This window comes from Nelusetta ayraudi, unplaced genomic scaffold, assembly GCF_046127955.1.
Source record: "Nelusetta ayraudi isolate G7.1 ecotype Tasmania unplaced genomic scaffold, CSIRO-AGI_Nayr_v1 ptg000005l, whole genome shotgun sequence".
Lineage (NCBI taxonomy): Eukaryota > Metazoa > Chordata > Actinopteri > Tetraodontiformes > Monacanthidae > Nelusetta > Nelusetta ayraudi.
This window is the reverse complement of record NW_027466055.1, coordinates 6,230,406-6,248,432: the sequence shown is the minus strand read 5'-3', so window position 1 is coordinate 6,248,432 and position 18,027 is coordinate 6,230,406. Positions and strand designations below refer to the sequence as shown.

Below are 18,027 nucleotides of genomic sequence, written 5' to 3'. Positions count from 1 at the left end.
CTCATGGCCTGCAGACACAAATTTTTGGACACAATGAATATTTATGCGTCTTTGTTGAACTGGTTGCCCCCCTCCTCCTGCTGTGCTGCCCGCTTCATCTTCATTATTTGCTTGATTCGCCTCGTAATGAGGCTCGACTTTGAAGTTGGGCTACACCGTGAGTGGCGTCGTGCTTTATTTTTTAAGGGCCCGCCGACGCACGTTTGTTTGAGTCTCCTCGGCTGCGATTCGCTGGTGTATCGGCGGCAGCGAAGCCGGGGTCGTCCGCAGTTCAGCTGCCGTTCCGCTGCCTGAGGAAAAGATTTGCCGCCACGCTCGGGGTTTGTAACCCAGTTTTCCTGAGTGACGTTTTTCGCCGCGGATTCGTGTCGGCTAATGAGAGAGAGAGAGAGAGAGAGAGAGAGAGAGAGAGAGAGAGAGAGAGAGAGAGAGAGAGAGAGAGAGAGAGAGAGAGAGAGAGAGAGAGAGAGAGAGAGAGAGAGAGAGAGAGAGAGAGAGAGAGAGAGAGAGAGAGAGAGCGCTCAGGGACTGTCGTCTTCGCTCAGCTCGGAGGTGATAGAACTTAATATCCTGCAGATTCTGCCTCGCCAGTTTTGTGGTTGACATTGTCGGGCTGCGGGGAGGGATTACTGGATTATCACACAATATAAGGAGACATGTTCAAAATGAGGGGATGGATTTGAAAGTGTGAAATTAAGCAAAGGTAGCCAGTAAACTTTGCAGCGACGCGTCGGATTTGTTTTTCCTCGAAGCCTCACACAGAGGATTTGAAATCCAAACGTGGAGACGGTGCTTTGCAAGGCCTCCCTATTCCAAAATTCGGTCTCACATTGTTTCTTTTTCTTTTTGAATACTCTAAAGCAGGCGTGGGCATACTAACGGCACGGGGGCCATATGGGTCCCGTTGAGCTTTTTAATCCGGGCCGCCGTACGTGAAGAAATTACATTAATAGTAAGCACGTAGCAAAATCTAATTGTTATCATGATAATAATAAAATATATTTAGATATATAATAATTTGTATTAGAAAATATAATGAAATAATTGTCATAATTAATTATGAATAATATTACTAATATAAGATAAATTGAATTGATTATTTAATAAAATAATTGTTGAACAGATCATGTATTTATTTATTTTTTTTTAATTTCAGTTGTTTTTAAGAATCATTTCAATGTAGAGCTAAATACCGTGGAGCTTCTCTACACATCCCATGATACAAAACACTCCATTAATGGAGTGTTTTCATACAAAACACTCCATTCATCTGCTGCTGCTCCGGCCCCCTCTGTCAAATTTTTCGAACCCATTGCGGCCCCACCAGTCAAAAAGTTTGCCCACCCCTGATCCAACGGTACGTTTCCTGCAAATTCTCCCTGACGTGACCTCCGTTTGACCCCTTTCTTTATGATTATATATGCCTCAGTTCTCCCCTTGTGCCACAAATAGGACTTTTCATTCCCGCATCTCCTTCTCTATTCTTCCTCAACAAAGATGAGAGGATGAGCGCTCTTGACATCCCCTGTGGGTTGGGGTGGGGGGGAGCAGCGAGGTGGTGGCGCTGAGACTGGGCCTTTGCTCTCAGGCCGATCAGTAGTAATGGACTATTAGCCCCTATGAGATGGGGGTCAGCAAGTGACTATTCATCAAAGGCGAGCGCACGTGTCATCAGGACGCTTCCGGGTCCTGTCCGGCCACACAGGTTGGATCGGGCAGGGCGGCTGCTGCTCCTCCCTCTCCCTCGTCCCCATTCCCCACTTTCCTTCCCGGAACCAATTCCATTCCGACGGTGCCTTCTGCTTCCAGCAGCAGCAGCACGGAAGCTGAACTCTCGGTGCACTCCCCTCAAAATCCACTGGCAGCCTTATCTCCACTCGGGAACAATAGCCACAGACCAAGCACAGCACTGGAGGGTGGTGGGTGGGTGGTGTTGGAGGTGGTGGAGAGTGCTGGTAGTGGTGGGGGGCGGGGGGGGTGCTCTGCTCCCACAAGGCTGAGGGAGACGCTATGCAGCCAGCCGCCTCAGCCAAGCAGCCTGTCACAGCAGCCCATTAAATCCTCCTCATGGCGCGTTCGCTGGCGGTGGGGGCGAAATAGGATTCCGGCTCTTCTGCATTTGACCGGGTTTCTGTCGCTGCGGCCTGATCCAGAGTTGCCAGCCGCCCCTGAAAATACACAATTGTCCCGTATTTGACAATGAAATGGTGCATCCTGGTTTGAATCGTATTTCTGAGTTGTCTTGATCGTAAATTTATTTTCTGCAAACTCACATTCGCGTCCATAGAGTGTGTGCTCAAAACCGTAATCCAGGTAGCTGCAGGCAATACCATTGCGCAACCCATTCACAACAACTGCGTGCTGGCTGCGTAGCTTGTGTAGAGTAGGCTACGAAACAGGATTGCTTGTTCTTTCCAGCTTTATTTATTTCATTCCTTTGTAAAAGCCATCCATCCTGCATTTTATTGATTGTTTTGTAAAAACCTGTTTGGTTAAAATATTTCAATACAATTTAAACATTCAGCTTATTCCAAATGTCCATTGGGGAAATGGAAGTTGGCAACACCAGTCTGATCGCTGGCGGTGCCTAAGTGAGCGATCGCAGTCGTGTTTTGGTGTCGCCTCGTCAACGGGCTGATTTAGCGCCCAGTCTTTGTGCTCGTGCTGCGAGGGTGAAATTCTGTGGTTCATGCAGGTGGACGGGCACCTTTCCAAGTCGCCGTCCATCCTCTGCTGATGATGTGTTGATGTGTTTTCACCGAGCTGTAATTGCGAACGCACCGCGTGTCGAGGAGGCTCCTCTGTCAGAAATACACTGTTAACGTGTGCGTGTGTGTGTGTGTGTGTGTGTGTGTGTGTGTGTGTGTGTGTGTGTTGAAATGTGCACCGTGGCAATTAAGCAGCGTTAAAAGCAAATTAAGACCTACATTGGCGGTGTAGAATTGTAAATACATATCCTCAATTTGTATGGTGTCCCTTGGTATTGCTTTTGTGACAGTGTTGAAATATATTTTGTGCAGGTACAGTATCCCATTAGAGTAATTTCTTTAGCCGAAGGGAAAAAATAAAGAAAGTTTGAGACGATTTTGTCTTACTAACCTTCTAACATCTTTTTTCCTCTTTTTCTAATAAATGAGCAAAAGATTCATCCTGTGAGACGCAGTTTAACAAACCATCCCCAGCGGTGCCCCAACTAAAGAGTTTTTTTTTCCAACAGAAATATTTCCATACTTTATTAAGTTTTACGGCTTCGCCATTTGTCTTGAACACAACCTTTTCCATCTGCGCGACCTGCGGCGGCTGAGCCACGAGCCGCCAACGCCGCTCGACTCTAAATCGTCGCCTTCGGAGCGTCATTACGCCTTTATTACGGACGCGCTGCTCCGACGCTGCGGCCAAACGACGGTCCACTGTGGTCGAAGACGCCGGCGTAATTGGATGGAGAACCCAGAAGGTTTTTTGGGCCAAGTCCCAACCATCCTCCCTGCGTGAAAATAATTTCCGGAGCCGCGCGAAAAAGCAGCGTTGGGTGTTTTTACTGCTCTTCAGAAGTCACCTAACAGCGATTTCCTCCCGTAATGAGCTTTCAAGTGGTGCGTTTTCATTAGCTGCCAGGTATGGAGAGCCCTTCACTCCTGCAAATTTTTCTCTCTTTCTTTTTTTATCATCCTGGCCTCTCGCTCGCTCTCTCTCCCTCCCTCCCTCTGTCTGCCTCCCACTCGCTCTCATCGCTCTGCTCGACTTCCTGTTGCCGTCTCTTTGTTTATTTCTCCCTCTGTAACGACACGAATCACCTGCCGGTCCCTAATTTTTCCTCCCTCCCTCTTTGCTAACAACCCTCCTTGCTTTCATCCCTCACTTGCTGTCATTCCTATTGTCCTCTTTTTTTTTTTTTGCTTCCCCCGTTGCCCCGACACGATTATTTTACTTTTTTTTCCTCCCTCTGGTTTTCCTCTGTCATCAACCACCTCCCACTTGTTTTCTGCCCAGTGTGTGTGTGTGTGTGTATGTGTGTGTGTGTCTCGTCAGGCTTGCTATTCCCCGCCAGTCCTCCTCCCGCCGGTACCTGGCAGCACACACGGGATCTACTGTTCCCTTTTCATTTTTTTTCTTTCCTTGCGAAACATTTCATGCGTGCGTCTCGACCCGTCGCCGAGAAAATAATGCATCCCGTGGCAGGTTTGAAACATTATTTACACAGATGTCTCGGCATTATTTTTAAAATGACGCGGCCCAGCTCTGTAGGTGCGCCCGCGAAATGGCCTGCACTCTGTTATTTGTCCGTCAAAAAAAAGTATTGCCTGCAGCCCAAGCAGAAAAAAAGAAGCCCTTCCATAAGAAAAGCGCGGAACCGAAAATAGTACGGCAGGAACCTAAACTGCTTTTTAGGGGGGGGAAGCACCAACACGCTCTCCCCCTGGCTTCCCAGAAGTACCGTGTGTGTGTGTGTGTGTGTGTGTGTGTGTGTGTGTGTGTGTGTGTGTGTGTGTGTGTGTGTGTGTGTGTGTGTGTGTGTGTGCGTGACATGCAACCGCTGAACTTGGTGTGCGCGCCCCACAAGCCTGGCACGACGTGAGCCGGCGGAGATGAAGGAGGAGAGGAGGCTATTTTGTTCCGTCTGCAGGAGGCTGATGGAGACACAGAGACAGACAAAACCTGTCGCTCTCTCTCTCTCTCACACACACACACACACAAACCGCCTGGCCAGAATTTCATTAAATTAAAAAGAAAAAGCTTTTAGAATGGAAAAGAATAGAATAGTATGACTTTATTAACCCCACATTGGGGAATTTTTGGATAATTACAGCACCAATATAATGCAAAGAGAAGAAAAATTATACTCATTAAAAATAAATAAAGAAATGGTGGTTTGGTTGTTTTTATGTAGAACATTTTAGAGATTTGCACTGACACTGCACTACCTGGCTGATGGGTGAAAATAAATAAAAAGGTCCCTCCTTTGGTCCCTCTGACCATTCAGCTCATTTTGAGACTTTTTGTTGAAATCAAGGGAAAGGAAAGACATACTTCCAATCCTACCTGGCTGCTTGGTGACTGTTTTCTCTTCGTGGGAGAAGGAGAAGAAGAAGAAGAAGAAGAGGCTCCTTTCAGCTCCGCCGGCTGCAAGCGAAGTGACAGTCAACAGCAGGGCTGCCACGGGTCAAGGAGCAAACACCTTGACTTGTCAGCCAGCTCTCTGACTGAAACGTAATACCCTCCCCCTCCCTCCTGTCTCACCCCGGTGAGGCTCCGACCCCTCGGTGGCATGGTGACATCAAGCCTGTTTGCTCTTGGCACGCCACAGCAGCCAAGCAGAGAGAATCCGAGGGCAACGCCGCGCCTTCTCCGTGTGTTTCCATAAAACCTTTCTAGTGCGTGTTGAGAAGAAATCAGCATACAGGAATTTTAGAGAAACCATTTCATCCAAAGTGAAAAATGTTTCTTAAAAGCCATTGATCAATAAAAAAAAAAAAAAACACCAGTCAGTCTTTAAAGTAGTTCCTAAATGTTCAAGAAAATTATTAAAAGATACCTTCCTGAAAAGAGATGTTGATATTCGCTTGTAGCTTGCACTTTATGTAGCCTCGCTGATTTGCATTACACATTTTCTTGTTTTCCTTAAAGATCGTTCAGCACTTTGAGGAAGCAGTCCAGAACAGAATATTGGCTCGGCTTGGAGTTCAATTCGTCCGCTATAAAACTTTATCTATCCATTTTCAATACCCGCTTCTTCCTGCACTCAAGGTCATAGGGGTCTGCTGGAGGCTCTCCCAGCTATGACAGGGCGAAGGCAGGGTGACACCCTGGACAAGTTGCCAGTTCACCGCAGGGCCACATAGAGACAAACAACCACTCACACTCACACACACACCTACGGACAACTTAGAGTTCCCAATTCACCTCCCATGCGACCGTGGGAGGAAGCCGGAGAACCCGGAGAGAACCCACGCAGACACAGGGAGAACATGCAAACTTATAAAGGCCCCAGGCCCAGAATCAAACCCACGACCTTCTTGCTGTGAGATGACAGAGCAGCTGATAGACAACCTGCCCCAGTAAGACACAGTCAGTGGACGGGGAGGCCGAGCAGATCCTTGAAGCTCGGCTGTTTCCCGCCTGTCGTTTGGCCTCTTTGGGTGTAAAGTCAGTCATATTTAATCCTTCACTAGCGCTGAAGTCTTCCTCTCAGTCGCATTCAGACATTCACCTCATGGGGGCATAAATGCGTTCATCCTTTTGGCGTCGATCTGAATCTTTTGCAATAAAAACGGCCGACTGGAGCCGTTTGTTTGCTGCGTTCGCGCAAATGCAATCGGCGTTACCGGCTGACAGTAATGGAGAGGGAGAGCGTCGCGGGGAGGAGCTGGGCGGACGGCCGGGACTACGGATGGCTCGGTTAGTCGTTTGCGCGGCTGCCGGCTCCGTCGCAAGTTAATGTTTTTTGATTTAATCCAGAGCTGAGCGCACCAGGATAATGCACCCAGAAGGCTTCTTTTGTTGTAAGTGGAACAGGAGGCTCCTCGGGATTTATTGCGAGGAACGCATTGTTCTCTCCCCGGAGGATTCATCTTTCTGCTCCATGAACCAGAGAGCGAGAGCGAGAGAGAGAGACAATATCAAAAGCTGCATGTGTCATTTGTTTGCAAGCTTCACGTCGCTGCTTTGGATATTTGCTGAAGCCGCTGCGTTCAGCTAAACGCCGCGGCTCCCGGAGCTGGTCGCCGTGCGAGTCGACTCTTATTGGGGAATATGTTTCGACTGGCTGAGACGCAGCTGTTTATTCCATCGCACTGGGTTCTGTTTCCCACATCATTTCTTTTTCAGTAGCAACTGACAGATGTTTTGTTGTTTCTGCTGCCTGACCGCAGACACCCTGCTGTTGTTACAATAAAACTTTAAACACAGAATCGCTTTCCTGATCTTGTGTATTAGTTAACATTTGGACATGTATTCCTTACCAGGTTCCTGTGAGTGTAATTTATGCTATGCATTGTGGGGTTTTTTTTGTTTTCTTTTTTTTGAAGAGATAGGAAGTGCAGCATTGGGAGAGGAAGTAGAAGGTGTGACCTGCAGTGGCGGAGCAGGTTGGAGGGTGTGCGGTGTGACTGACCCCAGGGCTTAGAGAGAAGGAAGAGGTCAAAGTCTGCAGCCGTGTTGCAACATGCAGCCTTGCTGCCGTGCCAGCCAAGTGTAATTTCTTCAGACAGACGTGGCCCCGCCCACTTTACCAAGCATGCCATAACAGGAACTGAGACGCAGATCAGAGAGAAGGAAAGAAGAGAGGAAGCGGTGAGAGGGGGGAAAAAAGGCAAAGCAGGAATTGGAAAGGGGACAGCTCTTCTTCAAGACCGTCTTCTGGGGAGACAGTGGGGGTCCTCCAGGGGGGGTAGCCAGGGGGGTCCGCCAGGGGGCGAGATTTGTTTTCCCCAGTAGGGAAAAATATGAATAACCAAACTCACCAAAGCTCATTTGATTGGTCATTGCAAAGTCTCTCACTTCTACCTTGAGTGCGCCACCTTTGGTGGCTGAAGGAAAATCATATTGATCATCAGCGCTAGAGGTAACAGTACTTAATACAATACATAGTGTATATGTGTAATCCAAACTTCCACAAGTGGACTTTCAAAGTCTCCGCTTGTTGGCAAAACCCCCCAAGTTCCTTGCTTGTGTCAGCAGGTGTTAATCACCATTATCAATGATGTACTATAAACTACTGGTGGGTCATTCACTTTCCCTCGGTGACCGATGGTGGCGCATGTAGCGCTCTCGATGGGAAATCAGCAAGATGACCCAAAAGAAGAACAGACGGATACCAAGTTCCTTATTCCTCCCGCTATCCCAGCTCGCTGTTTGCAGGGGAGGTGGGACCTGATTGGTCCAGGATCTCGTCTTATCTTTTTAAAAAAACAAAACCCTGCCAGATCAAAGAGCGCAGCTGGGGATTCTGGCCGGGATGCAGATGCAGATGCGGGCAGCAAACACCTCACCTCACCTCACCTCACCCCACCCGCTCCGCCCACCGCTCTCACACCAGCAGCGGGTGGCTCCATTAGGCTCTGCGCATTGCTCATTTTTCCGCAAGAGCTCCCCCGGGCTAAGAGGCAATTATGTAGCAGTGTGGCATAATATTTCATTCTCTCGGAGTTGCATTACTCCGCGGTGGCGTCGGCCACTAACAGCTTCGGGAGGGAAGGGCGGAGGCTTGCTAACACACTTGGTGTGAGTAAAGGGGGAGGTGTGGTGTCGGGGGGAGGTCGGGGAGGCTCTCAAGGGCACGATGCTCGAGGCTTCATTAGCAGTGAGGTCTGAATTAAAAGGTGCCTTCGCTTTAGGTCAGGGTGTGGAAAGCTTTTGCTAAAGTTTGGAGGCATTGAGGGCGACGGTGGTTTGCGCTGCCACCTCACAGCAAGAGGGTTGTGGGTTCGAGTCCAACCTAAAGCCTTTCTGTGTGGAGTCCTCTCCAGGTTCTCCGGCTTCCTCGCACAGTCCAAAAACATGCATGTGAGGTGATTTGTAAACTATAAATTGAGGTGCGATTGCGAATGGTTGTTTGTCTCAGTAGCTTCGCTTCCATTACACTTTTTCACAAAATAAAAGCAAATTTTTTTACATTTTAAGGAAGTACAGTTGCGATTTGAAGGTGTGAAGCGCAAAAGCCGTAACTCTTTTAATTTGCTTTTGTTTGTCTACATTTGCTTGCTGTCCAAAATGGTTGTTATGTTTTTCTCTTTGATTACTCGTAAAGAGATATTCCGTCTCCTTCATTGTCCAAGCGTAACGCGCCAATTTCACTTGAAGTGAGCTGGTCACGTGACCCTGTACATCACATTCAGTGACGTGTAAATGCAAAAAAAGTGTTTCCATGACACTTTTTCCGTGTACCTGGATGGATGAATTGATGGATGGATGGAGGCGTTGACATCGATGTGGGCATTTAAAGTCTTATTTGAGGAAACTCAAACTCTGGGGTCAGTGTTCAGTGGAATGTTTTGTTTCTTTACTGTTTGCTAACTCTTTTGTTTGTATGGATGTCGAGTGAATTTTCTTCACGTCTACTTTTGGTCATAGTAGTAATAGGTTGTCATCTTCAAGGCTTCCTTTAGCTGGCACTTTTCCCGGTAGGTTGGGTGAACGGGAAATCACCCGTTTTTCCTTCCCCCTTTTTTCCTCTGTTCTGACACAGCAGGCACGTGAAGCCTGGAGCAACGCCGCTCTGGAGTGTTGGATGATTTAGCGGCGCTCCCGGTGGTTGCACGGCGTGCTCACGCAGGTGCTCCGCCGACCCTCTTCCCCAGCTGTCGGCCTCGTTTTGACTCTCTTTCCCACTTTCGCGCTCCTGTCATCACTTCAAGAACAACCGACATCAATCATCCACTCACTCCACGCCGAGAGGCCCCTTTCCCGACCGCTCACCATTTTAGATGTACACGGTTGTTGTTTTTTACGAATTTTGTTGCTTGTAAGCCAAAGATAATAGACTTCCAAGGTAAAACATGTAACATTTTCCTAACAAGCCACTTCAATAACTTGTGATGTGGAATATTCTTGCATTTTTTGGCAAATGTCTCTAGCCTCTCATTGAACTCTTCAGTGACAACACGTGGAAGGTCCAACAAAGCATCAGTAGTTCCAGGAAGCTTAAAACAAGGTGTTTTTTTTGCAAGATGCGGTAAACAGAGGGCTAAATGTGCTATTTATTTTATTTCTTTTATTTCTTTTATTTTTTTGCTATTTCTGATAAATTGTGTGAAGGTGTTGTGCTATTCCACCTGTAGGCATTTGAATTTTCCCTTTTCATCGAACATCTTCCCCCTGCAAAGTCAACTGTGACGTATAACAAATCACAAAAATGGAATCATTCATAAAGCAGAGTTAGACCTGTCAATATGAGTTGGACTATTCCAATTTTTCTACGTTATGGCTCTGTTGCAGTGGTCTTACTTTAACGTTTTTTTTCCTCCTCCTCTTTGTGCAGAAATCCGATCTGGTGGCCGTGGAGCCAAGGACGGGTCTTTGCGGCAGCTGCCGCTGTACGACACGCCGTACGAGCCGGCCGAGAACGGCGGCGACTCCGACCCGGAGCGCTTGAATTGCCCCAGAGAGAGCCGGCTGCCTCAGGATGACGAGCGACCCCCCGAGGAGTACGATCAGCCCTGGGAGTGGAAGAAGGAAAGGATTTCCAAAGCTTTTGCAGGTAATGGATTCTACGGCGTGAGGCCGAAACAGCTCGTAGAAAAAGACCTTTGGATGGGAAATTAAAGCAACATCCGGGCTGTTTTGTTTTCTCTCCTGCTGAATTGTTTCAAAGTACAATTTGAAAGCAAAGGAACACTTCTTTCTGTCTTACTCAGCTTCACTTGTTGCATACTTGTATTACTTGCGATAAAAGTTCAGTCTGTCTGCCCGTGTAAACTAATCCACTCTAAGCATGACTGCATTTCTATGGGGATTTTCTTCTCTTCTAACTAACTCAGGTGTTTTTTTCCCGGCATTAACCGACAAGCCTTTGGTTTCTGTCAGGTGTCGAAGGTCGTAGTGCTGCTTCCACTTCCGCTGCCTTCATTTCTTTGGTTTAACGCATCCTCTTTTTGTCTTCTCTCTTTAAGTGCTTGATAAGTCCAACGACGCGTCTGCCTCTGTTTTGTACTCAGCTGCTGCTTGTTTTAAACTAAGGCGACACCTGTGCTGCTGGGGGAGGCATGATTGATTGTGCAGGTGCATGTAGGTGCAGGAAGTGTGGTTTGAGAGCTTTTAGCATGGCTAACACAGCCATAGCATCAAACAGGGCTGTTCCTGGAAACATTATGGCTTTGGAATATAAATATGCAACCCAATTTTTAAATTATTTTTGTGAATAAAATGCCAAGCATTTGAACATATTGAAATAGGGAGGAAAATCATAACCCCGTTTGTCTTTATATACTTTTTCTTTTTTTTTTTTTATCCTTGAACAGCTCTGCTTTGTTATGACTGCATTAGCTACGAGGGCTCTGTAAGTGACACTGGATCAGGTCCCCACGGAAGAAAGGACTCCACCACTAAATCTCGCACAGGTACCTTTAGAGACGGGGTGGGGGAGGGGGTTTTCTGTCTGTCTTTTTTTGTGATCTCAATCATTGACTTTGACCTTGACCTGCTCGAACGTGATGGGGTGCACTTACAAATCAAGGATTCAAGTTACTGACATGCACTTGTAACATGCTGCTCACAAAGGCTCGATGTTTGTCGCCTGAGCAGCATAGACAGTCATAAGTCCTGTGATTCCAAAGTTTTTACAATCTACTGAAAAAAAAAAAAGTTTATTTTTGTTTCTTTGGGAAGTTGCCTGATTCAACCATTTGCATTTCATAAAATAGAACTGCAATGAGTGTTATATAGTAGCACATCCATTAGACCGATGTTAATTGTGATCTGATATAAAGTAAAAGGTGGTATTACGGATACCAATACCTACTGGTACTACCTACTGGTACAATACCTTTTTTCAAATTGATTCCAGCCACACAGTCACACTCAATCACAGCTTTTCTTCCTTATTAGTTTATCCCCGGAGGAAACAAAACACTCAAGAAATGTAGCACAATTATGAAAAGACACTGCATGGTCAGAGCAGGAAATACTCTGTTAAAAATCCAAGAGCGTGTCCTTTTTTAAAAAAAAAAAAAAAAAAAAGGCACTGGTGAAGTGACATTAGCATCAGGCTTCTTGAATATTTTTGCATCTTAATGTTAATCAGGTTTCCCCTGTTACTTTGATAGATGGAAGTAGATGCATTAGTGCAGACTGCTAGAGGTATCATTGTTACTATCTCTCCCTCCATTGTTGTGAAAACAGATGGTTTTCACAAGTTGGAGTCAACTGCTTCCGCGCTTTTAACCTAATTCTAATGCACTGCCGCATTGTACAGATAAATAACAAAACAAACATAAGTATGGAACAAAACAAGAACAAAAACTGTTTCAGTATTTTTCTTTGTTTTGGAGGCAAACATTTTTCAGGCCTTGTAAAGCTTTATTGGATTATCGTTCATAAGAAATAAGGTGTTCTTACATGGATATTTTTTATGCCTAATGTCAACCCGGTTTTGTTTGGAAATTGTAATTGTGTGGGATTTTAATAAAGCAATTGGACAGGGAATTAGAAAATAGGAAAGAGAGGGAAAAGCCATCCACAAAGCAGGTGGCAGAAGAAAAAACAACAAAAAAAAACAAACAAAAGTATTAGGCAACCTTTAGTGTAATTCGAAAGCAGCCAACATGAAAAGAGCATTTCCATATTTTTTTTTTAATCCATTTTTCGTTGTTCTTCTCTTGGTGCGACGGGCTGCTGTGTTCTGTGCAGTATCGCAGCAGACAGACAGCCAGTGGCAGAAGCACAGAGCTCGTCAGTACCTCACCTCCTCCACTGTGGGATGCGCTGAATTTCAGGCAGCCAAATGAGCTCTGTGGCATTGCGGTGAAAAAAAATGAGAGGGCGGAAGAAGTGCTTAGTGAAAAATGTGCAGGTAACGGTGTGCACTTAGCTCGCAGCCGCACAGCTTTAGTGATGCAGGGTGTGATCTTTAAATTGCAAATGAGGAACGCAGAGAGCTTGTTTGTCTCCTCCTCACCCTCATTATGCTTCTGTCGAGCACCACTTTAACTTTAAACTATTTGTTACCGGGCATTATGGTATTATCATTACCGTATGTCTCCTGTGTAAACGCTGTCCCTTTGTGGTGATGATTATTTTTTATTTCCCCCGGATGTCAAAGGTTTCTCTCTAAACAGCGTTTTTAGCCCTCGGAGTCGGAGCAAAGCTCCCGAAAACTGTTTGGTTTGTTTGTTCAGGTAAAAAAAAATTAACAAATATAATCCGTTGTTTGGAAGAAAAGAACAAAGGATGAACGAGGAAGACGAGCCTCGTCAACACAGACCCGACATCAAGGGGCCTGGAGAGGCTTTGCCACCTTCTGAGACTTGCAGCTCACCTGCTCCTGTCAAGAAATAATGAACAGTTTAAGCATTCAAAGCAAATCCTCCTGTAGACAGTCACACTTCACCAGCCGCTCTGCTCTTAATCTCCGCAGCAGTTGCGGGGTGTTGACACCGGGTCTCATTCTCATTTTCTCCCCTCCTGCCAAATACACTCAATCAAATTCTCGTGTTTCTCATTATGGTCAGAGTAGGATTGTTCAGCGTGCACTCCGAGGCCGTGCGCTATGTTTGAAAGTTTAGAGCTCAGTGAGGTCGTGGGCGCACTGTCGCTTGGAGATTGAGATGTCCTGACATGTTTGCTCGAGCAGTTGTGGAATCTGGGCTGCGATTGGATTTCACGGCAGGTTAAGAGTCTCTTTTTTTTTTTTTTTTTTGGTATTTTGCTTCCTCTTTCTGGAGGTCTCACTGCCGCAGAGATATTTCTGCTTTCTAAAAACCAAGAATCATTGGGTTTTTTGCAATAATCCTCTTGAGAGCTAGCTGCTTGTACTCGTTTTAGTTGTTGGAATAAGTGAAAAAAATGTGTGTTGGTTTTTTCAGGCCAGCAGAAAGGGGGGACACCCTGTTGTCTTCCCTCCTTTTGGTAACAGTCGAATTATTCATTTTGGAAGATTATTAAAAACAAAGACAAAAGACAAGACTGGCCATTTTTCAAGCCTGTTGCTCGCAACTTCTGCACCCTCAAGTCCAGCTCGGCGTGACGGTTGGATCCGCAAAGCAATTTTCACCCAGTCAGGATTGTGCGACTGCTGGAGCGTGACGTCCGGCTGGACAATCTCAATGACCGACGACGCCGCCCGTTGCCGGAGGGAGGAGGGGGGTGGGGAGTGGGGGATCAGCGGCTCTTCGCTGTGCTCATCAAAACATTCCCAGCTTTAAAACCCGACGATTGTGCGGGAAGTGAAAGTGTCTGCGAGCGAGGTATTAATGCAGAATGAAAAGTTTGGACACAGCCGATGAATTTAATGTATTTTCTTTCATTGTCATTACTATTGACATTGCAGTTTCTCACTGAAGGCATCAAAACCACGTATGAACACACATGGAATTATGTAGGAAACAATAAAAGTGCATAAAAAAAGCACATTTAGAGTTATTTTTTTGCTGCATAATTACTGTATGTATGTATACACACATATATAACATAGACATATATATGTGTATATGTTGACATATACACACACTCATGTGCCTATATATAAAAAGGAGAGAGAGAACCAAGTGCTGGTGCTGCCTTCCTGCCACGGTAATGCAATCTGCATAAAAGACAATTTGTCTTCATTAATGATGGGGAAGGCAGGCAGCCTGATGCTCCCTGCTCGCGGCCCTTCTCCCCAGCTGTCTCACCGCTATCACGGCCCGAAAGCTCCCTTCTCAACACGGTCCGGCGTTATTATTCACTGCTGGCCCGTCTCCCGACAGGGATGCAATGGAATGTAAATTTCCTGCCTTGTTACGGTGTCGGGATGCTGTGTACTCACCGTTGGGCCGATCAGTCACACACACACACACACATACACACACACACACACCCAAGCGCACACAGAAACTCACCCTTGTCCAACCTGCTGCCCGTGCTACCGAGTGTGTGATGGATGAGGTCAAAGGTTAAGAGCGGAGATGACACATGAGAATGAAGAAGCCTATGTGTGTGTATGTGTGTGTGTGTGTGTGTGTGTGTGTGTGTGTGCGCACCGTACTCGACTTTGCATATGGCATGCTCACACACACACACACACACACACACACACACACAGACAGGCACATCCTGACAGGCAAGCCAGCATCGAAGAGTCCAAGTTCTCTGGTCTCTGATTGGGCAGGAAAGCACTAAAGCTAAAGTTCCATTTGGTTTTGAGTTGCTCATTGGTTTTTCGCAAACCCACCGGAACAATGCTGTGCAATTTCAACAGTCGTTTGTTGTGGGTGATATGCTGGAGCTCTGGACAAAAAGAACAAAAAGCATAAAGAAGAAGAAAACTGATATGCATCGATCCAACATTGAAATCCACAACTTTGGGCAATTTGAAAGCGCCCTTAATCTGCTGGCCTTGTTACCTGCTAACTTCGTTCGTGGCCTCTGGCCAACGTGCTATTGGGAATTTAACCGAGGCGATGAAGGTCGCCTGCTCCCTGAGGTCTGACAAGCCTTCAAATTCTTTTTCCCCAGTGACTATTTCCAGACTTAATGACTGAGATATCCGATGCTTAAGGTTAACTTTTCCAAACTGAATTCCAGATTTTGCGGCGTGGCTGTAATTATTTTCCGGAGGTTTTGTTTCTCCTCGGCCGGGTCACTCCTCCCCTGCGCTGCCTATCACTCCTCGGCTCGGCCTCGTCTCCCCCGGGGCCTCTGCAGCGGCACCTTGCTGATAACCTCGCTGACAGCCCTCTGTCATGACTCTCAAATGTGTCCCGCCGTCGTCCACTAAAGGGCCGCCACAGGTCTTATCTTCACTCACACACATTGGCCACACACAACAGCGCCGCAGACCTTTTCCCTCGCACAGTACGCACGCCGATCTCCTGCTTGGGGCTCCTGATGGCCGACCGTCACCAAACACTCTCGCGCTTCTTTTTCCCCGATAGCAGTTCAGTGAAAATGCCTCACTGTCATCTCATCTCCTTTTCTTTTTTTTTGCCACTGTCCCTTTTTAAATGCAGATGCACATTTCAGCTATGCTTTGAAAAGGGGCGGCTCAATTGTACAAAGTGATGGATACAGTGTGCAGAGACTTCTGAGATGGTATTTCATTTCCCCAGGTAACATTTTCACAGTTGTTATCTGTAATGATTTGTGCCGCAGATGGAACCAACATGTCTTCAGAGGCAGCGGGTCCCTGAGAGTCTGTTCGCAAGCACGGCGGTCTCACTGCTCGTTTTGAATACGCGCGCAATTATGCCGGCAAATTGGGCAGAACTAAATGAAATGAAGTTAGTTGAAACAAGCACGGCTGATTTATGGAGCTCACCGCGCTGACGTGCTGCCGGCTAATAAGGAGTCAAGGTCAACAGATACCTGGTTTTAAGGAATAGATCCTGCACCTGGGTGGAAAAGGAGAGAGCAAACAAGTGGAGAGGCAAAGACCCTTCCTTGTTGTTCAGATCATGACCTCGAATGTAGCGTCCTGTCAACCAAGCTGCTAAATATGAACGATGCGAACGTCCCTCCTCAGACGGCCGCTCGACGCCTCGGGGGATTTCCGATGCGGAGGCATCGAGCGAGCGAGCGCCGAACGCAATTTGCAAATGGGCGATTTTGCGCAGTTGATTGACAGACGCTGTGTCGATCGCACATCGATTAAAGTCTCAACTATGTCAACAGAAAAAAAAAATCTTCATGGATCGGATGAGGGCTCGCACAGATGGAGGGTATTGATGAAACGCAGGATAAATATGTGGTCATCCTCGGCTCGGCTCCCTCGGAAATGCATTTGTTAAACCCGACCCTGCCTGAAGCGCTGAGAGCAGACTTCTTTAAAAAAGAAAAAACAGCATAGAAAAGGTCACAGCATTTACATGTTACGTATAGAGCAGTTAGTATCATCTCCAGCCTGTTGTTGACATTCAGAGGTGGTTCTGGGGACGGCAATCTATTATGTATATGAATTCGAAGGGAGACATATTTTAGTTTCCCACTGCTGAATAAAAAATAAAGAAATAAAAAATGGCCGTTGAATCAGCTTACCTTAATTTTCGCAGGGGCTAAAATGCCATAATTCAGCTGCTCAACCAAGCAAATCGGAGCCACACGCAGCCCAGATTGTCTCCCCGTCCTCCTCGAGTGCTGGCAGCTTCCTGCTCCCCAAACAATTACACGCTAATCTGCAACGTGAAATGAGTATTAGGCTTTTAATCTCATAGGAAGAGAGTCCCCTACTTCACCCCGAAGTGGGGGAAGATTTTGCTATCTCGCAGAGTTTTTCGACCTCCTGCTCCAGTCCCCCGCACTTTGCCTGCCTCACCGTCTCCACCGGCACTCCGAGACGGTAAGCAGCCGCTCCTTCCAGCGCCCCCCCGTTTCTCCGGCTTAGCCCGCTGACGCTGCAGGCTGAGCTATTTAATTACTTGTCAGATTGAATACTCTCCAGTTTCTTCTGGCTCCATGATACCGCTTCTCATTAGCTCGTAGTGTTGCCTCACCTCTGCGCAATCCCTTCGGCGAGCTGGAATCGGACAGGTTCGCAACCTCAGGCCAGGCAGCAGGAGATGGTGACTTGCTCGAGTGGTTGATCAAAAGAGCCTCATTTTTATGACTCCCAGCAAACTTCAGAAGCTCGTCATCAACATCCTTCAAACTGAAGGACCTGCGCTCACCCACCCTCTCCCAAGCTTGCCAGTGAACTACGGTTGCCTGCGCACACAAAACTGGACACCTCATTGGTTTATTTGAGGACACAAGCATTCACCATAAATAGGAAACGTGACGTTAGGCCGCTGGATTGTCCACACCGGGCTTCCTTAGAAATATGGTGGTGCGAGATGGCAGCTAACTGGGAGCAAGACCCTTGCTGTATGTATATTCTTATGGACCTGGACCTTTAAAAAACAGAATAAGAAGTGAAATATTCTTCAACTTCTGGACATATCCCACCAGTGACCACTTTCTACCTGTTGTTTTCTCCGGTGTTTGCCCACTTCCTCCTTACATCTTTGGGGGTTTTTTTATTTGTTTTATTCTAATCTTTTAAGTTTCCTCTCCATCTCTATTGCAGAACGTCTTTCCACCTCGTATAGCACAGGGAGTAACAGCACAAACTTCGATGGTCCGATGGAGGATGATATGGCTGTGACGCCCACCCCAGACATGTTTCGAACTGCTTCTGCGTCTCATCGACCCTTTTCCTTCCTGCCATTTGTTTCCGTTTTATCCAAAGTCCTTGGATGCTCCTCTTGGGAATTGGTGGAACCTTTCAAAAGTGTTCTGCATTGTCAACAGCCAGGGTGGTCTTTGACATAGTTCAACTTTATAAACAGGTCAACAGGTGACAGTATAAATACCAATGCCAGTAGAACATTTTGTATTTGAGCATTTATACAAATATTGTAT

The 18,027-nt window shown here is 46.7% G+C and overlaps 1 protein-coding gene across 4 annotated transcripts in view; it reads left to right on the top strand.

Annotated features, from left to right (window-relative positions):
- shf (Src homology 2 domain containing F) overlaps nucleotides 1-18,027 on the top strand; it is an 89,596-nt gene that overhangs the window by 53,558 nt on the left and 18,011 nt on the right. For 2 of the 4 annotated variants that reach the window (XM_076051364.1, XM_076051382.1), the window contains exons 3-4: nucleotides 9,977-10,195; nucleotides 10,956-11,054. In XM_076051364.1, coding sequence (XP_075907479.1) covers nucleotides 9,977-10,195; nucleotides 10,956-11,054 — 318 coding nt within the window. The remainder of the gene's footprint in view (nucleotides 1-9,976; nucleotides 10,196-10,955; nucleotides 11,055-18,027) is intronic. The other 2 variants (XM_076051373.1, XM_076051390.1) reach the window with 1 other exon arrangement.